The sequence below is a fragment of the Cololabis saira genome, chromosome 20 (assembly GCF_033807715.1).
Source record: "Cololabis saira isolate AMF1-May2022 chromosome 20, fColSai1.1, whole genome shotgun sequence".
Lineage (NCBI taxonomy): Eukaryota > Metazoa > Chordata > Actinopteri > Beloniformes > Belonidae > Cololabis > Cololabis saira.
In genome coordinates, this window is record NC_084606.1 from 16,574,210 (window position 1) to 16,595,650 (window position 21,441).

At 41.4% G+C, this 21,441-nt stretch overlaps 1 protein-coding gene across 1 annotated transcript in view; it reads left to right on the top strand.

Moving 5' to 3' along the window:
* Positions 1 to 20,840, top strand: part of LOC133420842 (astrocytic phosphoprotein PEA-15) — a 60,963-nt gene extending 40,123 nt beyond the window's left edge. The window contains exons 2-4 of the mRNA XM_061710699.1: positions 18,826 to 18,995; positions 19,091 to 19,248; positions 20,643 to 20,840. Of these exons, the coding sequence (XP_061566683.1) occupies positions 18,829 to 18,995; positions 19,091 to 19,248; positions 20,643 to 20,707 (390 nt within the window). The 5' untranslated portion in view covers positions 18,826 to 18,828 and the 3' untranslated portion in view covers positions 20,708 to 20,840. The remainder of the gene's footprint in view (positions 1 to 18,825; positions 18,996 to 19,090; positions 19,249 to 20,642) is intronic.
* The last annotated feature ends 601 nt before the right edge of the window (positions 20,841 to 21,441 follow it).

Consider the following 21,441-nt stretch of genomic DNA (forward strand, 5'->3'; position numbering starts at 1 on the left):
CACGCTCCTTTTACGGACTTCCTGTTTCCACTTTGGTGACGTAATTATTCACATAGGATTCTGGCTCTCTGGTGCTCTCCGTCCAGTGGGAAAGCAATTCAGTCCTTCGTAGAATCTGTGTGGAACTGGCACCAGCTCCTAATTCAGATCCAACTGGCCACAAACATTCACGGGTTCTGGGCCAGATTGAAGGGACATCTCCCAACATGGCGTGATTTCCTTTGCTTGTTGTTATCATGAAAAAATACACTCTTTAAAGGCACACAGGGAGGCTTTAGAGCTTCAGAGATGTCCCATTAGTGGCGGTATGACTTTTAACCAGCGTCAGGATGAGTCACATATGTAATGTAAACAGTGATGCTACCAATGAGAAAAAAGACAAGAATAGCTTTAAAGCTAAGGTTTTTTTCTGATGGTAAGACAGTTAAAACCTCTTTGAAGTGGTTGAGATTATTCACGTTCCAGGAGTTGACCCTGTCTTAGTCAGAATGGCATTCTTCGTCTCATGGCCGGAAAAAGCGTCCCTGCATCCAAATGATTCACATCTCATCGGCCTCGATCACGTAGCCAGTCCTTTTCCCTCCTCGAGAACGACCCCTTAAATCACCACTGGATTTAAACGACACTCCTCGACCCCACGACCAGCAGCACTTGGTGAATTGAGTTTCCGATAATGAGGCCTCACTACAAAGAGAAAACGGGAAAATGTTGTTTGAAACAAACTTTAAGACGACTTCTATGCAACAACCCTTAAGTGCTAAGAGCTCCTAGGTAGAAGCTCTGTGACCTGACATGAAAGTAGATCTCTGCTCCTGTCATTTTAATAAGGTTATGAGGAGGCAGCTACTGCCTAACCTATCTTGATGTTTTGCCTTTATTTCAGTCGAGGTTTGCAAAACTTCTCACTAAGAAGAACCAAAATAAGCACGAAAAGGATCAAAAGTCTTTTTTTTTTCCCTCAACGCCTTCAGTAAAGCTGGAAATCGAGGCACAGCTGCATGCGAGCAGCGTGGCGTGCTCCTCCGGTGTAACAGTGGTGGACTAAGCTGTTGCACGACGCCGTGCGGCGAGCGCTGGTCGGTCCCCGCCGTGGCGGGACGGCGTTCCCTCCGCGCTGGCGGCCGCTGGCTGCGGGGGGCTTCTGTTTGCTGTTTGAAACCCTGCAGGGAGGCTGCAGCGGCTCGCTCCAGCGCCGCAGGGCCGGACCCACGTCTCAGTATTTACCCAGAGCTGGTCAGAGTCCGCAGCGGTCGGCACGGGAACGTGCAGCGACTTGTAAACCTGGAGAGCGCTGAGGCCTCACGTAAACAAAACGACAGTTTTGCAGAACTGGACACATTAATGATGATACAACTAAATTACTAAGTACCACTCATGAATCACTGCACACTTTTATAATCAACGTGGAGTGCAGCGCTACATTTATTGTGTAAATGTGTCTCTCTGCTGATGAATAGATTAATAAAAAGACCACCATTACATCATTCTTAATTACTGACCTCAGGCAACCTTCGTCCTGGAGTTCAGCAAACGTCTTTGATGTTTAACCACAACCAAACATGCGGCAGGTACATAGACGCAATTTAAACATCGACTATCGGGAACATTTAGATGCTCTGTTGAAGGAATTGTAAAATAATATTCCTGACTTGGTTTCCAGGGGTGTGTAACTGCAGATTGGAGGCTGCAACATCTGCATACAGAGGTGGTGGTGGTGGTAATGATGACCTGAGCAAACTCATTTATCAACAGCACAGCAGATAATCCACAAAGGGAACTTTGAATCTGCCAGTTCATTTGTCCGGCAGCTTTGTTCTGATCTGAACGTTGTCGTGTCGCGTCGGGGCGGATGATGAGAGCCGAACACCATGAGAAGGTGGATGTTGCTCGTCAGGAAGAGGAGGGGAGGTTGTCACGGCAACCAATTGGAGGACATAACCTCGATACCGACAGTCGGTCTCCCCAAACTGAATTAAAAGAGTCGCCACTTGTTGATGCTGCAGCAAGGACACTGAATAAAAGACCAATAGAAAAGGAGTGATGGGACGCGGGAGGTGGAAAACTCTCTCAAACATCTCTGATCAATGATTTCCAGATGTTTCTTTGAACTTTTAGCTGCTTGTCTAAGACTTTCTTAGCTTTTTGTTTCCATACGGACCTCAAAGTTTCTAAAGTAAAGCGTCCAGAGACTCTCACCATAGATGATGTAGCATGTGCTTCTCTTTCATGCTCTGCCGCTTATTATTTATTAGGTTTATTTTTAAATAGGACTCTTCTCCTGCTTCTCCTGTCGCGAAACTAATCGCCCCCTTGGGGACAAATAAAGTAATTGATTGATTGATTGATTGATTGATTGATTGATTGATTTATTGATTGAACAGTGTGAGAGGATGAACCGCTCGATGATGAGGCTCTTCCCCGTACTCTGTTGACATGTTTGCACTTCGTTCTTTGCATTTTATACGTTGCGACCGCTGCTGCATGCAGGTAACTTGAGCGATATAGAGGATGGGATTGAAGAAAATCTGTGTTAAGTGGGGTGTATCTTGAGGAGTGTGCCGGTTAAATATATTGCCCTGGTTTTCAGTTCCTTTGGCGAAGGGATTTTGTTATTTGAGCATGCAGAAGAAAACAGCAGAGCACGTGGGCTGAGATGGGATGCTTAAAAGAAATAGTAATTAGTTAAGCTCCCTGATGTAAATCTCTCCCTGCTCCGTGTGGCTGGGAGAAACTTCTGAACCTGAGCGGTAGAGTTTGGAGGCGGACGTTTGTTGCAACCTCCAACGACGGTGCTCGTCGTCCTCCCACTCTCTCATCCCTCACCTGCTGCTGCATCGCAGCATATGTGATCACTCAAACGGATGAATTAGAGAGTGATCACATCGAGTGATTATATAACTTTTGGAGAGAAAAAAACAGAAAAGCCCGTCTTAGAAAAGGCATTGGCGTTCTCGGAGGGAGAGCAGATTCTCATGTCGTTGTTTCAACGGAGGTGTAAAGATGGAGAGTGGGCAGGACTCCCACTCTCTGCTTCTCAGTTCATCCTGGAGAAACGGAGAACATACAGTGTGAAAGAGATGAGGCGAGGTTTTAAAAAGGTCAGGTTATATTTAATGAGAGTTAATGCAAACGATGGAGATGAGCTGTTCCGTCTTCAAGAGGAAACCAGGAAGTGACGGGATGGAAGAAGCCAGAGTGACACCAGCTAGAGGGCTCTAGGTCAGTGTAAGGCCCTGTCCCAATACTCCCACTACCCCTACTTTTCAGCACTACCCCTACATTTTGCGCGTTCCCGTGAGGGTAGTGGTGTCCCAAATCCGTCAGTTATTTAGGTGTAGTGGCTATGAATCTGGCCCTACGGAGCAAGGGTTTTCAGATGCACACTAGTTGATCTAGGGCCAGAAAAAATTCCCAGAATGCTTTTCGTCGTCATTTGCGGACTGAATAAAAAAAAAAACATGGCGGACATTTCTTATTTTTTAGTGAATAAAATCCATATTTTGAGTTAGTTTCTGCATAAAAATGCGTTTTGATTACATTTCTAGCGAGAAATATATATTTTACTTTCATAATATTCACTCAGTGAATGTACATAATCACTCGTTTGCGCGTTGTTGCGAAGTCTTTTTCAAAACTCGGCAGAATAAAGACTGATTTATGATTCCGCGTTACACCAACGTAGAGCCTACGGCGTAGGTTACGCGGCGACGCGCACCGTACGCCGTACCCTACGCCGTAGGCTCTGTGTTGATTTAACGCAGAACCATAAATCAGCTCCGTAGCCGGCAGGCAGTTTTGATCCCGAAATTTTCAGAGCAAATTTCTTAACAGTACAACTGTTAGATTTCATCTATTAAACCAACATTTATTTTCCTAAATGATTTATTTCAGCCAGCGGTAATTCTCCACAGAGCTGCAGGTTTCTCCCCGGGACGACGGTGCAGGTTGACCTGACGATCACGTCTGTACGTGAGCTGCTGCTGCTGCTGCAGGCCGCCGGCTCTTCTCCGAAAACATCGGATCAAATTTCTTAACAGGCTTTATTTGGATAAACTGAGCCCAGGTTGGGGATCTTAACGGTTACTTTTACGCCTGAAAAAATATTAAAACTTAATAAAGTGGCATATTAACAGCGCTACAGTGGAAATTAAAACAGCTTTTGGCTCTCGGCTTCCTGATAATGTGTGACGTATGTGCAAACGTAACTACGCAGTCGCTTACGTACCCGAACGTAAACCACGCAGTGACGTAGCACGCAAAATTTAGGGGTGGTGCTGAAAAGTAGGAGTAGTGGGAGTATTGGGACTGGGCCCTGGGAAGATTTCAAGTGCCCTAAAATCTGTGGCTTCTTTTTTAGGGGTAGTGGTAGTGAGGGAGGGCTAGAGGTAGAAAGTAGGGGGTGTATTGGGATTGGCCCTAAGTCCAAGTCTAACTTTCATTTTAACGTTATAAATTACTGTGATGTTTCAGCCATGGGAAATCAGTGAGGCTGCTGATTTAAAAGAATAAAAGCAAGGGGGGAAAAAGGTTTAAAGATGCCTTCAGGCTGCAGATGTTACTGACTTTGTTGTTGTTTTCTTAACGATTTCTTTTCTGCTCAGAGAAATATTTTGGTCTAAATTAGATGCTTTCAGACTTTTACATAAGTGATGAAAATGTCCAACCAGGTCCAGCAGGAAAATGTGAAATAACCAAAACAGTGAATGCCTGGAGGAAGAAATCAGACAATCTGCTTAAATGTCAAAAACAGGCCAGAAAGTGGAGTCTATCACGTCCTGACATTTACACGCCGGTTTGTTTTGGAAAGGCACAACTGTTGTAGGACAGCAGCTTTAATACTTCAAAACCTACCTCAGCTATCTTTATTTGTGTTGTTTTTATTATTATTATTACTTTTAGTGACCCAGATCACTCAGTAAAACAAAAACACTTTGCAGTGGACGTTATTTACGTTTTTTACTTGTCTTTAGAAAAAGCGTCGGTTTTGCTGACCTGCCTGAACTCAAAACAAAAGGAACATTTTAAACTCAATTAAGTGTATAAACTGAGGTTGGACTGACCTCCAGTCACAGATACTTCAGTTTTCTCTATTTTATTTCAACATGGTCGCCTTCTTTTGTGATACTGCATTGACGTGCACTTATACAGTCACCTCCTGGTTTAGGCAAACAGAAGAGAGCCTCCCATTTGAGAAGTAGTGCAGGGATTTGTAAATTTCAGCTGGCTGCAAGATATTTCATCCTAGACAACACGGTGAGACGCTTCCCGTTCCTGGATCAAATATCTGATCTCTGTCAAGCAAACACGGTGACAAAGGAGGCTGCTGAAAATGCTCAAACTGGTGTCAATAATGCTAAAAGAGCTGCACGGAGCTGCTCGACGTGAAGAGAAATCATCCACTGAGACTAAACAGCTGTGCAACCTTTTACATAGAACACTGATCTGTCAGCCTAATTGGGGCAGGGGGGGGGGGCTTCCTTTCAGTAGAGAACATAAAAATCGGACTCTGGAGCAATGATAAAGGTCATGTGGTGCGATGAGTCTGGATTGTCCTTGTTCCGGTGTCGTGTGCCTGAGATGAGCGCAGGATGAAGTGATGCACTCGCAGCAGGGTCTGGATTCAATGGGGAAAAAACATGTTGAACAGCCAAATGTATCCATCGATATCCACTTCAACCCTGAACCGATAATCTTTGGAGTGTGCTGGAGAAGACTTGACTTCGTCTTCTGACTCTCATAGAAACGACAGACTGAAACAATGAATGCAACTGGATGGAAATCAAAGTTGTGATGCTGCGAGAGCTTATCGAAACAATGTCGTGGCGACTGAGAGCCGTGGAAGAGGCTGAAGGTGCCAAGACAATTAGGATGTATTCAATGCTGTTGTGGGCCGGTGAGAGCTTTAAAGGTCTGATACGATACTGCATTGTTTCAGAAATGGGAACAGGAGATCTTTTTATACAGATAATGACGGAAAGAATTCACTGTATATTAAAAATAACACATTACTCTCAGCAGTGTCGCTGAAGCAGGCAAGACAGCCCACAAAGACGTATTTTATACAATTAGTGTGTGTACTTTTAATGTATGGAAGTTGTTTTTATCTTTTAAAATAAAAATGTCCTTTAATGTTGCATTAGATACAAAGTCAAAGAAGTGAGGAGCTGAAAAAGGACTGACGGCAGTCACTCACGACCAGGAAGATAAGTGTGTGACGGAGCGGAGAACAAAGCACAACCAGACAGATAGCTTGGCTGTATGGATGGAGCACAGTAGAGACGAGTCCCAGTCTCCGTCCAGATCTCTGTCAGAGAGATTTTTGAGCTGCCATCCCTGTGGTTTGGTTGCTATGGTGAAGTCTAAAGGCTTGTGTCCACACTGAAGTCCAGCACAGTGACTGCCGCTAGTGTGTGTGTGTGTGTGTGTGTGTGTGTGTGTTTGGTTGAAGAACACTGTGTATCTGTTTTTGCATCATCAATTGAGAAGCGAGCCAGAGGAGGCAGAGTCGGCCGGTGAGAGACCGTGTCTGTTGATCATATGACTGTCACATCGTGACAGTCAAGAGACGAGCCTCTTCAAAACGTCCTTTTGTCTTCTCTCGTGTGTTTGTGTTCAGTGCTCTCAGGCACTTTCCGAAAATGTTATCACCGTGTTGGATTTGTTTTTGGTGATGCAGATTAATGAAATGAAGCCTGTTGCACAAGAAAGACACGAGAAATAAACATTTCATGAGCTAAAACGAATTCTGTAAATATGTTGGCACTTTTCTTTCCGTTTTCTTTTTTAATTGTATATCAGCCATCCTAGTGTGGGGCTCTTTTACTACGAAAGAGTCTGTGACTATACAAGGTAAAGTAAAGGGGGGGGGGGTCGCTGCCCTGTCGCTAGGTAACCGTCTCCAAGCCTAAAGGCAAAGCCAGGTCTGATCTCCATGGCAACATCATTAGTGTGGAAACTGAAAGGAGTTTTGGGGGTTGTGGTGTGTGTACATCTTGAGTAAGTATGCATATATATATACAGTATATATGTGTGTGTGTATGTATGTATGTGTTTGTGTGTGTGTTTGTTTATCTGAGCTTAAAAAGAAGGAACATTCAGCTGATGTCCGTGCAATTGAAAACTGAAAGAAACGGGGAAATATGAGGCAAATTCTGGAAAATTAAGTCATAAATGTGATCAGTGTAAGCACAAACCGTCTCATCGGGGCGGCTTATAGACGGTAGACCAAGGTCACCTGCAGATGCTCCTCATATTATCTTTATTTGCGCACTTTGCCGCCTCAGGAGTGGATTCAAGTGTTTGAAAACACTGATCTGATGATACTTGTGCCTTCATTCTTTGCAGGTTGTACATTTCTGAACGCCCTTGCAGGCATGGTTGGATGTTGAAAAAACCATAAAGGGGAGAATAAAGTGGTGAAAATGAGGGAAATGGCCGTGGAGGGAGAACAAAGGGTCATCACGCCATTATCTGGATGGATAATGGTGTGATTGCACAGTGTGATGCAGCAGCTCATTCAAGGTGATGGGGGTTAACAGTTGAGTCGTGGATTGGTGGAGACTGCTTGGCTTCCATTAAATCCAGAGATGTGGGGGTGTAACATTACCATACAATAATAGTCAGGGAAAAATAAAAGAAGATGTGCCCTCTTCTAAAGATGAAATTTAAAAAAAAGCACATGCTTTGACATGTGTAACTCAGCTGCTTTGACTTTTTCAACCTAAAATAGGACTGGGCGTCTATTTTCTCTTCATTGTTGAGTTGCAGCGATACAGCGAGCGCATCACCGTGCACGCTGAAACAAAACGAGGAGCCGTTTGTGAAATTCCAGCTAAGCTCAGTGACTTTGCATTGTCCTCCAAGCCTCAGCTTTCTGCAGACGAGATAAGAGGGATCTTTGTCTCCAGACATGACGGAGCTGCAGGGCTTCAGACGTGCACCGTTTTTAGCGCTGCTCCGTTCGGAGGGTCGCGCTCGTGCAAACCCCCGAGATGCGAGATGTGAAACTCCAATGTGCTCATTTTAGTTTGCTGAAGAACTAAAAACCAGGATGTGGTTACCAGCTTAACAGAAAACAGAAAACAGGAAAGGGGTCCTCTTTCACAGTAACTGGTGGGGTTGAGTGGGGGGGCCCACATACTGTCTTAAATGATTTCTGCTAAAAAAAAAAGAAAGAATATTTGCACTAAAGGACTTTCATATAAATCCCACTGACGTGCATTGCTAACTGAGCATGTTTGTGGAGTCCCATATTTGACTGCATGAACCAAATCTGGATACTTTAAAAGAAGCTGCTTGCAAAGGAACGTTTGCATGTTGCTTTTCTAGTTTGCAGTTTTTCCAGAAACTTTTTATTATCTCTTCATGACCTCCTGAAAACCCAAAACACTTGAGTTTCTAAAGAAACTGTATATGGTGAACATGCTGATATGGATATTTGATTATAACTTCAGGGACAACTCTTTATCTCTCTTTCTCCCTCTCTCTCTTTAATTCTTCGACACACACTCAAACACACACACACACAAACGCACACACACATGCGCACACTCACACACAGGCAGCATAGACAGAGCAGCCAGCAGACAAAAGCATGTTTGTGTTCATGAGAATGCAAAGCACAGTGGGTCTCTATGTATGGGAGCAGTGTCAGGCTCGCCCCAGAGACCGGGGATTGGGGGTGAAGGGAGGGCATTTTACAGATCCTTTTTTTTTTTTTTTTCCTTAAAGCATGACTACAAAAATGCAGATTAGTTTCTTTAATCGTTATTCGTCTTTGTTTGTCCACAACAGCCTGATGCATCTCTTCAAAGACTCGAGTGGGGACCTGATCGGTGGCAGAAACACAGAGTTTCTGATGTTCAGCCCTCTGCTTGAACTGGTGTTTTGTCCGACACCCCCCCCACCGCTTGCACCCTCCACTTCTCCACCTGTATCCATTACTTTGCCGTCACGTCCATGTTGATGTGATTTCCCATAATTCACCTCCCAAAGACAGCTTTTAATTCGGTTCCGGTGTTCTGTCACATTGTTTTGTGGGAGGGTTTTTATAATTCATGTAAAGTGCCCGAGCAGCCAGAAAAGCACTTTATATATGAAATTCATTATTACTGAAATCGGTTGTCAGGCAACAGTGAGCCCCAGTGTTGCCAAGGAGTTGCTCCTAGCTTTACTTCAGCATGGGACCTTGTTTCTGTCGTAATTACAGTCGGGTCTCTTAGAACTGTGACACTGAGTTATAATTATACCTGGATTCTTTCAATCAGGGAGCCGGAGCCCCTGAAACATGTTTGCATGATAATACTCCAGTCCGTCTCTCATGTTCGTCTCCATCGCTGGGAGGTTCTGCGGATGAGGACGACAACTGTGTTGGCGTGATCGGCTGGTCACGGACACATCACATGAATCTTACCGGACTGGCAGACAGGAAGTCCTTTAGCTTCAAACAGGAGAGCAAATGTTTCTTAAAAGAGGTTCACACTCTCACTCAGGAGGACTGGATGAAGCCTTTTTATAAGAGGACCAAACATGCCAAGCAATACAAAACGTTTAATTCTCTTTGTAAGAATCCAATTATGTTCATCTGAACAACTTTATCACCAACATTGTGATTTTTGTCCTTTTTTTCCATCCATACCTGATGGCACTTATATTTTCGTAACCAATTACTAGGGATGGGCGGTATGGACTAAAAAACGTATCACGATAATTTCTGGCATTTATCCCGATAACGATAAAAATGACGATAAAAAAAATACCAATTCAACTCCACCTTTGTAACTATAAATCTATCTCGCTCTCAGATCCGCCATGTTTGTTACACAAAAACGTCATCAACGGGAATTTATCCTTTTTTCTTTCTTTTTTTTTTTTCTTTCTTTCTTTCTTTCTTTCTTTCTTTCTTTCTTTCTTTCTTTCTTTCTTTCTTTCTTTCTTTCTTTCTTTCTTTCTTTCTTTCTTTCTTTCTTTCTTTCTTTCTTTCTTTCTTTCTTTCTTTCTTTCTTTCTTTCTTTCTTTCTGGCTCATTTCTTTCTTTCTTTCTAGCTCATTTCTTTCTTTCTTTCTGGCTCATTTCTTTCTTTCTTTCTTTCTTTCTTTCTTTCTTTCTTTCTAGCTCATTTCTTTCTTTCTTTCTTTCTTTCTGGCTCATTTCTTTCTTTCTTTCTTTCTTTCTTTCTTTCTTTCTGGCTCATTTCTTTCTTTCTTTCTTTCTTTCTTTCTTTCTTTCTAGCTCATTTCTTTCTTTCTTTCTGGCTCATTTCTTTCTTTTTTTCTTTCTTTCTTTCTTTCTTTCTTTCTTTCTTTCTTTCTTTCTTTCTGGCTCATTTCTTTCTTTCTTTCTAGCTCATTTCTTTCTTTCTTTCTTTCTGGCTCATTTCTTTCTTTCTTTCTTTCTTTCTTTCTTTCTTTCTTTCTTTCTTTCTTTCTTTCTTTTCTTTCTAGCTCATTTCTTTCTTTCTTTCTTTCTTTCTGGCTCATTTCTTTCTTTCTTTCTTTCTTTCTTTCTTTCTTTCTTTCTTTCTGGCTCATTTCTTTCTTTCTTTCTTTCTTTCTTTCTTTCTTTCTTTCTAGCTCATTTCTTTCTTTCTTTCTTTCTTTCTGGCTCATTTCTTTCTTTCTTTCTTTCTTTCTTTCTTTCTTTTCTTTCTTTCTTTCTTTCTTTCTGGCTCATTTCTTTCTTTCTTTCTTTCTGGCTCATTTCTTTCTTTCTTTCCTTCTGGCTCATTTCTTTCTTTCTTTCTGGCTCATTTCTTTCTTTCTTTCTTTCTGGCTCATTTCTTATTTTCTTTCTTTCTGGCTCATTTCTTTCTTTCTTTCTGGCTCATTTCTTTCTTTCTTTCTTTCTTTCTGGCTCATTTCTTTCTTTCTTTCTTTCTTTCTGGCTCATTTCTTTCTTTCTTTCTTTCTGGCTCATTTCTTTCTTTCTTTCTGGCTCATTTCTTTCTTTCTTTCTTTCTGGCTCATTTCTTTCTTTCTTTCTTTCTGGCTCATTTCTTATTTTCTTTCTTTCTGGCTCATTTCTTTCTTTCTGGCTCATTTCTTTCTTTCTTTCTTTCTTTCTGGCTCATTTCTTTCTTTCTTTCTTTCTTTCTGGCTCATTCCTTCCTTCCTTCCTTCCTTCCTTCCTTCCTTCCTTCCTTCCTTCCTTCCTTCCTTCCTTCCTTCCTTCCTTCCTTCCTTCCTTCCTTCCTTCCTTCCTTCCTTCCTTCCTTCCTTCCTTCACGTACGTAACGCAGAACCATAAATTCGACTTTACACAAAAACATCAACAGGAATTTATCATTTTTACCGTGAGATGACAAATTCTTACCGTGGGGAATTTTTTTGACGGTATATCGTGAACGGTAAAATATCGCCCATTCCTACCAATTACTCTCCAAAACTGCTCACACCCACATGTCAAGGATATTTTCTTTGTATGGGAGAAAGGCACATTTGTCTGGCGACCAGTTTAGCTGGAATTTGATTGGAGGACGTTTGGCTCAACTCCTGAACAGACAGAAGTAGTGGGACTGCTTCAACCTATACTTGCAAGCACGATTGCTATTTCTACATGCGTCGTCATGATGTCACACTGAATGGTTTATTGGAAGTATGTCTATGGTTTTAATTCAGCGCCACCTGTATGAATGTAAAACCTGAGACATGTCCTCAATGACGTTAACATCTTCATCATGTCTGATAAAGGCGGGACAGACCATGTTAACGTACATTCTCTGGCTGTTCCCAATGACTGCCACATGCAGGTTGTTGGCGCTCTGACGTCGACACGAGGTGTCATTCAGTAGCCAGTGAGCTACCCCATCTCAGAGGATAGACGTATGATTTGATGCTTTTTAATGAAACTTCCCAAATGGCAGAAACAAACTTCCGTACTAGAATCCGAGGCCTCGTTTGAAGATGTTATAGAGCATCATAGTTACCGCTGAATTACACTGAGGCAGAACAAAAAGCCTTCCTTTTTCTGAATCACAGCCAGCGCTGCATATTTCCCAAAAGGACGAGTTGATGCTGCAAGGAGAGAAAGGGAGAGAGAGAGAGAGAGATGTGAAGGAGGCAGGAAGAGAAAAACACTAAATGTAGCCACTCCATCCTTTTGTTGTGTTTTTCTCCCCCTTCTCCTTTAAAAGTACACAAAAGCAGCGCCAGTCCATTGTGGTGCAAAGCAGGGAGCAGCGAGGGCGACCCGAGTCGGCCGGGGGACCAACTCTCTCCCACACACACACACACACACACACACACACACAGACACACACACACACACACACACACTTAAACACACTCACACACTCATTCTTTCAGTCTCCCTCCACGATCACCACGATTCATAAGGTTCACATGCGTTGAAGCACATGCACATAGATGCAAACGCAGACACTCATCCCACAGGAAACACACACACACACACACACACACACTGTTGTATCTAGTAGAGTTAGGGTGCATCTCGCTGCACTGCTCTGTGTCCTCTCGTTAGAGGAGATAAATGAGACATCTGAGTTAACACACACACACACACACACGCACTCACACACACACACACACACACACACACACACACACACACACACACACACACACACACACACACACTCACACACAGTAAAAGTGCTCTGTCATTAAGGTTGAGATCAAATGTCCAGGATTTGAGTGGGGACCAAATGTCACTGTTAGCTATCAAAGAACATTAAAAAGAAATCTGCCCCCTGTCACGCCGGCTACTGTATTTCTAATAACACGTCTCAGACTTTTTCAGTTAGCAATTGTTAGATCTTAATCTGTATTGGATTTCAAAACAAAAACTGTGCTTATTAATGAATATCTGAGTGGATAAGCGATAAATGAGGACAGCTTCATTAGTGGCGTTGCCTCGTGGAGGTGTTTTATTATGAAAAATAAAAAAGCCTCAGTGTCTGATGCGCTTGCTGCGAAGCGGCGCCCTCTGGCGGCGGCGGCGGGTAACTGCAGCTCCGTTATATAGGTCACGTCACCCGTCACGGAGCTCTTCCGGTCTTTCTGTACACCGTGTTTATCTGTGACGAGACTGAAAGGATCAGAGTCAGACGGAGCTTTGTGCCAGGGCCCGTGATGCCGTACAGAGCAGCAGCGGCCGCATGCCAGCTGCATGGATGCCAGGGACCGGGAGGGGTTGGGCCTCCTCTGTCTGATGATGAGGGATGCAAAATATGCATTGTTCAGATGAAGATGCTGACACAGAGCGGAGAGGAGAGGTGTGGCTAGGGTTGCCACCTTTCAGAAATAGAAATAAGGGACGCCCTGATTTCAGCAGCGCAGGAGCCAAAAATAAAGCCCCAAAACTTCTAAACTGAATAAAAATGTGTTTATTTTATATGAAAAAACAAAATGCTTTGATTTAAAGTTTAAAGTGCTTTAATAGCATTGAACATTCATGACTGTACAGACAGACAACCATACTAGCAACTGAAATAGCCTCCTATGCTACGTATGTCCACATCAGACGAGATGTATAATATAGTTACAGGTGAAGAATATGGTGTAAAAGTTAATTTATTTCAATAATTCAACTAGAATATGGTGTAAAGGTTAATTTATTTCAATAATTCAACTAGAATATGGTGTAAAAGTTAATTTATTTCAATAATTCAACTAGAATATGGTGTAAAAGTTAATTTATTTCAATAATTCAACTAGAATATGGTGTAAAAGTTAATTTATTTCAATAATTCAACTAGAATATGGTGTAAAAGTTAATTTATTTCAATAATTCAACTAGAATATGGTGTAAAAGTTAATTTATTCAATAATTCAACTAGAATATGGTGTAAAAGTTAATTTATTTCAATAATTCAACTAGAATATGGTGTAAAAGTTAATTTATTTCAATAATTCAACTAGAATATGGTGTAAAAGTTAACTTATTTCAATAATTCAACTAGAATATGGTGTAAAAGGTAATGAAAATACGGTACAAATCGTGTCCCGTATTAGTTCAATACGGGACGCAACATTTTTTTCTCAAATAAAGGACAATTCCGTATTTTACGGGACGGGTGGCAACCCTAGGTGTGGCCCTGCCGCGGCTCACCCAGGTGTCCCCCGGCAGCTCCTTTTGGGTGATCTGGGGCATTTCCACAAAACGAACAACACCGCCTCATTAAACTCGATCACGCCAGCACTTAGAAATCCTGAGGCAGCCCTCTGATTTGTTCTGCTTTCGCAGGTTCAGGGTAACAAAGTCCCAAAATAAAACATGATCCAAATGAGTAACTAAGCACCTTTCACAGTTTTTTTTTCACAGAGAAAGTTGGGAGGTGTTCTAGCTGTACAACATGTTTTTATTGAGCGCCTGTTTCAAAATGACATCCCAAAAGCAAGTGTTCCCCTAACCTCTCCTCTCTCTCCCGGCCTTCTTCTGCTCCTGTGCTTGGGAGGGATTAAAACACGAGCCAAGGAAACAAGAGGAACATTCAAGGATGTTGAACTGAGAAATAAGAGGAAGGGACGGTTTAGACACAGCAGGCCGTCCCAGAGGACGAAGTGAGACAGAACACAACAAAAATCAGGCAGTAACTTTCAAAATAAAGCAGGAAATGTGATTAAAAAAAAGATGAAAATGTTGGAAAGGTTGGCCTGACACAGCAGGGACTCAGACCGTAAGAAGTTTTTCTATCACCAGACACGACACATGTGTGTTTCTGCATAAAGGATGTGTCATGAATTTGATGTTAGATTCCCTTCCCGACACAAACGTCGCCGTTTATCCCGGCTTGAGACGGCGCTATGACAGGACTGACTTTGTGACCCCTTTAGTGGATGAATTTATCACCATATTTAACTGAATGTGAAAAAGGTGCTGTTAGGTAATTATTTTCATAGAATAAATACAGATTGGTGTTTGTGAATTAGCTACTTTTAGACAATTATCTCTTTGGCTCACCCACTATGGTGGACAAAGTAAGAAACATTCACAATGTTCCTATAAATAGATAATATTAGATGTATAGCTTTATTTATTTATTGTAATTTGATGAACTTCTGCCTTGTGCAGTACATATACTGTAGCTGCAATGTATCATTACAAGGTAAGCGCAACAAAAATGATGGAAAAGCTCAGTCCAAATATGTAAATCAGTCAGGAATGAGCTTCACTCTGAACTGTAAGCGCCTGTTTTGGCCTGGTGATGTATTTCCTTTGCTTCTCGTAACGGGACACAGCTGAGCGGAGCAGATGGCTTCGTCTCTGAATCACTGTTTTCTAGATCTGTTTCACTGTGGATTTTTTTGTGTTGTTTTGTTTTGTTTTGTTTGCCTCGCCAGCTGCCTGCTTCCAAACAGCGATGCTCTTGCCAAAGACGCATACTTGTGCGCACTCCCACGAGAAAACTACCACCTTAACTCCTCGGCCTTGACAACAGTTGTTCCTTATTATCGGCCCCATCAGCAGCAGTACAAGCGCTGACTGTGTCGGCCGCTTCTCCCGTCTCAGTCTGGAAACTGTGACTGAAAGGTTGTTACAGGATTGTTTGTTTTTTAATTGATTCAAACAATTTTATCAAAGTTTTAACACAAAAAATGGTATTCTCGGTCTGTTTCCAGTAGGAATGGGAGATATTTTACCGTTCACGATAAACCGTCAAAAAACTTCCACACGGTAGGGATTTGTCATCTCGTGGTAAAAACGATAAAGGACGGAAGGAAGAAAGAAAGAAAGAAAGAAAGAAAGAAAGAAAGAAAGAAAGAAAGAAAGAAAGAAATGAGCCTGAAAGAAAGAAAGAAAGAAAGAAAGAAAGAAAGAAAGAAAGAAATGAGCCTGAAAGAAAGAAAGAAAGAAAGAAAGAAAGAAAGAAAGAAAGAAAGAAATGAGCCTGAAAGAAAGAAAGAAAGAAATGAGCCTGAAAGAAAGAAAGAAAGAAAGAAAGAAAGAAATGAGCCTGAAAGAAAGAAAGAAAGAAAGAAAGAAAGAAAGAAAGAAAGAAAGAAAGAAAGAAAGAAAGAAAGAGAAAGAAAGAAAGAAAGAAAGAAATGAGCCTGAAAGAAAGAAAGAAAGAAAGAAAGAAAGAAAGAAAGAAAGAAATGAGCCTGAAAGAAAGAAAGAAAGAAAGAAAGAAAGAAAGAAAGAAAGAAAGAAAGAAAGAAAGAAAGAAAGAAAGAAAGAAAGAAAGAAAGAAAGAAAGAAATGAGCCTGAAAGAAAGAAAGAAAGAAAGAAAGAAAGAAAGAAAGAAAGAAAGAAAGAAAGAAAGAAAGAAATGAGCCTGAGAAAGAAAGAAAGAAAGAAAGAAAGAAAGAAAGAAAGAAAGAAAGAAAGAAAGAAAGAAAGAAAGAAATGAGCCTGAAAGAAAGAAAGAAAGAAAGAAAGAAAGAAAGAAAGAAAGAAAGAAAGAAAGAAAGAAAGAAAGAAAGAAAGAAAGAAAGAAAGAAAGAAATGAGCCTGAAAGAAAGAAAGAAAGAAATGAGCCTGAAAGAAAGAAAGAATGAAAGAAAGAAAGAAAGAAAAAAAGGAGCCAGAAAGAAAGAAAGAAAGAAAGAAATGAGCCTGAAAGAAAGAAAGAATGAAAGAAAGAAAGAAAGAAAGAAAGAAAAAAAGGAGCCAGAAAGAAAGAAAGAAAGAAAGAAATGAGCCTGAAAGAAAGAAAGAATGAAAGAAAGAAAGAAAAAAAGGAGCCAGAAAGAAAGAAAGGAGCCTGAAAGAAAGAAAGAAAGAAATGAGCCTGAAAGAAAGAAAGAAAGAAAGAAAGAAAGAAAGAAAGAAAGAAAGAAAGAAAGAAAGAAAGAAAGAAAGAAAGAAAGAAAGAAAGAAAAAAAGAAAGAAATGATCCTGAAAGAAAAAAAGAAAGAAATGAGGCAGAAAGAAAGAAAGGATGATGAGATAGATTTATAGTTACAAAGGTGGAGTTGAATTGGTATTTTTTTTATCGTTATTGGGATAAATGCCAGAAATGATCGTGATACATTTTTTACTCCATACCGCCCATCCCTAGTTTCCAGTCAGTCGGATGTAAATGAGTTGACTGTTGTTGGCCTGTTGTTGGCATACATATTCAAATACTAGACGTGTAAAATGTGTCTTTTATGTGAGTTAATAATATACGCTCTCCAGTGCAGCTAAACAATTTACCATTAAAGGGCTGTGCACAGGATTGTTGTCCCTCTTAAATCTGAATCTGCTTTTTACCCACTCTGAATGAAAATAAATCCATTTGTGCAATTTAGTGATGAATCATCCATTCTCCGTCCAGCATACCCACCCAACTGCGTTACCGTGGGCTGAGAGCCTGTTTCATCAGCCTCCTCCGTGGCCGGCGTTCAGAAATCACAGCAGCCACTAGAGGAAGACAGAGAGACCCAGAGAGGCTGCGCGTTCATGAGAGCAGCACTGACTCACACTTCCTTGGATACTGGCACATTCTTTGGCAATAACGCAATGCTGATATGATTTTATTTTATTTTTTTGTCTTCTTATGGTTTATAAATTTCATCTAACTTCATGGTTGATTGTATTCAAGGTGGAGGGGGACTCCCAAATGTATTGTTGCACATGAATTTTAGTTGGATCAGTGAACATTTACAGTTGCACAAGGAAGTTGACAAAACCTGGAGTGCTTGTGTTTTGTTGTTTTGTGGGGAAACTGGTAGGGCTGGGCAATATATCGAGATTTTAATATATATCGATATATTTTCAAACGCGATATGGTACGAGACAATATCGTTTATATCGATTTAAAAAAAAAAATAATAATCTTTTTTTTTTTTTTTTTATGATTTTGATATAGCTTATTTTGTGACAAATTGACTTGAATGTTTTATTTGAGATTTGCACAAATGTTTTGTTATTTGCACAACTGTCAACCTCAGTGGAAAAGTCTGCCTGTTACTGTCTACATTGTATTAATTGCAGTGTATTTTAATTTAATGTTATGCAGGAAAGGGATATTTGTTGTATTTTATTCAAGAAGCATTTTTATTCTATATATGCAGGCAGTTTATTATTATTTCATTTGTTTTATACATTTTGATATTGTGCAGACCTCTGTTAATAAAGGAACCTGTGTGACATTTGGCACGAGGAATTGTATTAAAACTGACTGTTTTTTTAAGGGTTTGCCTCAGAAAAAAATGAAGCTAACAGAGATGCTATGCTATAATGCTTTGGGGGAAACCCCAATTATGGCACAGAAAAAATATCGATATATATCGAGTATCGCCATTCAGCTAGAAAAAATCGAGATATGACTTTTGGTCCATATCGCCCAGCCCTAGAAACTGGCACCTGCTGCAATAATATTAATGTCTGACACCTTTCTAATGATACTAGAGGACATTGAGGCTCTGAAATAAACGCATTCAAAGTTGATGCTTGCTTGGAGGATTCATTCACTTTTGAGTTTGACATTGGCCCCAAAAAATGGGGGGGGGGATTGGGGGTATCTGGTTCTATGACATTATTGTGGAGAAAGAAAAGTCTTCCTCTAAATGCCCTGTGAAACTTTCTTATAAGGTCAGGGTCAGTGTTTTGTCTCTGGAGTCGGTATCAGCTCTCTAATAACAAGACGTCGCTAAGTGAAATCACAAAACCAGAGGACTCAACAGCGATGTGCTTTTCCATCCCACCCAGACGGCATGCTATTGTCATTAACTAAGATTACCTAACTGTTTTCCACAGTGGAGTCTGGGAAGTAGGTAGGCTGCAGCACACGGGGCAATACGACACCATCGGCGTGGTGTAATCACTTCTCTTTGTTCCTTTTTCTTCTGCATTGTTTCCTTTAGAGAATAACTCATTTTAATCACCCATTTCAACCTTCAAACAGCCTCACCTTTCGCGTCTCTTTGCTTTTGAACAGACCATGGCGGAGTACAGCTCCCTGCTCAGCGACCTGTCTGAAAACATCACCAACGAGGATCTGGAGCAGCTCAAATCGGCCTGCAAGGAGGACATCCCCGAGGACCAGAGCAACAACATCTCCTCTAAGGAGTGGTTCAGCTACCTGGAGAAGAACGACAAGCTAGCCCAAGTGAGACGAGCCAAATACATCACAAGCTTTAATATCACTGTGTTCTCCTCTGTTTTCTTGTTCAGTCAAACTGTCTCCTGCTGCCTTTCCGTGCAGATAATCTGTCATACATCGAACACATCTTCGAGATTTCGCGGCGACCAGACTTGCTGACGAGGGTGATAGAGTACCGCACCACTGTGCTCAAGATCTCTGAGGATGATGAGATCGACACCAAGCTCACGCGCATTCCCTCTGCCAAGAAATATAAAGGTACCACACAAAGTTGACACATTTCACTTAGTTATTATTATGTCTGTGACATGTTCTGGTCACAAAACACCTCACTAATATGGCACAAAAGCCCCGTTTTCAGCCTGTCTTTATAGTTCTGTTCACTGCAGAAGGTTTTAGTGGGCGGAGTCAGCCACTTCTCATTCAGCATGATGCAAAATTGGGGGGAGATGAAGATGAGGAGGCGGGACATGTCTGGGTTGATCTGGGTCTGTGATGTCAGAGTTCTTTGTACATCTAAATAGCTCACTGATTTAAAATTGACCAATATGGAAACAGGTTAAGTAGTCAGATCAGATACCCAAATGTAGGTTTTTAAGTATAAAACATTTATTTAAGACCCTGAATTTACAGATTATTTGGGTTTATGCATCAGTTTCTTGTAATACCAAAAAATACTATCAGAATCTACTTTGATTAGCTTCCTGAGGCTCCTCCCATAACCAGCTCCTCATCTCTTCTCTCCTCCATCCCGGTCATCTGTAAGTCGTCATCAGGAACACATTTTAAGGACTTCATAGTTCTTGTAACGCACCTGGATAAAACAGAAGTGAGGAGAGTGGAAGTTTACCAGATGAGATAATAAAATTAAGAATGCCGAATTGTGTCTTATGATAAATCTCTTCAATGACATCTAAAGAAGGGAAGAGGAAGTAAATACCAATGTTGTTAGAAACATGTTGATTCTCATATGACAGGCAGTAGTTAGATACTGCAGCTGCGGTGTAATCTTTAACTGATCTAAGTTTCAAATGATAACACAATGGATTGGATGGAAGGGGGAATGGAGGACAAACAACCTGGAAAATGGGATCTGGAGCTGGTTTTGTGTCAAGTAAGGCCTTCTAATAGCAGAAAGAGAAAAAAAAAACATTTAACTCAAGCCAGTTGTTCTCAGCACCTGCCGGGTGTTGTGACATCACAGACTCAGATCAGAGAATTATTGTCTAACCTTGTCATCCTTTATCATGAATACTTCAGTCCTGCATGGAAAAGTTATCCAAAAAATCTGAGTTTCAGTAGGAAAAGCTCAGGAGGATGCAAAGGCAGAGCTAGAGCAACAGGCTGCCACTAAAGTCAGTTTCTAGAATTAAAATAACACTAATACATGGTTAAAATGAAGCTTTGTAGCTCTGTGAAATTCTGAGAAAAAAGCATATCACAGATATTTAATTAAGACTTCAGGAAATGTTTTTGTGAAGAATGTATTTTTTTAGTGGAAGTGTTGGATTTAAAGAAGAAGAAATGTATGTCGCTCATCTGAAATCATGTAAAAGAGGACGGAGGCAAAGGTTACACGGTTGATTTAGAGTACGGGTTTCCTAACCGATGTTTCTTTCTTCCCCGATGCTCTACACCTGGAAAAACGAAAGATATCATCCGCCAGCCCTCTGAAGATGAGATCATCAAGTTGGCCCCTCCCCCTAAAAAGGTGTAAGGTCACCATCTCCAGCCCTGACCTTCGCCCTGACCTTTGCACCTTGATTTCTCCGCCCCCGGCACTCCAATCAATCGACCGACCATCTCACCGGCCCCGTTACTCAGCACCAGCCCGACACGCGCAGCCCCACCCGTTCCCCCCCTCACCCCCACCTCCACCTCCAAGGCCCACCGATAAAGCAACCAATCTGATCGTAGCAACACGGCCATTCCCGAGCTGAGGGGAGATGGCAGGCTGCAGAAGAAAAAAAAAAGACATTCCAGGAAGAAATGTTGAGACGGATGGACGCGGTGTGAGTGAGGAGAGAAAGAAGTCCGCACCGACCGGGACGCCGGGTGGGTCAGCTGTGAAGTGAGTGTGATCTGTGATGTTGAGCGTGTGTGTCAGTCACGGCTGTGAAAGCGAAGACTGCGTCAACCCACGAGGAAGCAGAAGTTACAAGCTCCGCCTCCAAGCAAAGCAAAATGAAACGGCAAAAGTTTTTTTGTTTTGTTTTGTTTGTTCAGAAAAATCAGAAACAGTGAGATGTGTCGACGTCGTTTGTGCAGTGATGCACAACTGTGATCAACATCATTCATCAGTACTTTAAAGTTTCCTTTTCTTTTTCTTTTAAACTCACCTTGTGCAAAAACAGCCAAAATATCAAAACTAATGTTCTGAAAACTGTTAAACTGACGTTACCTGAAACTAAAATTTGTAAATATGCATTTTAGGTCATGGAAAGAAAGTTT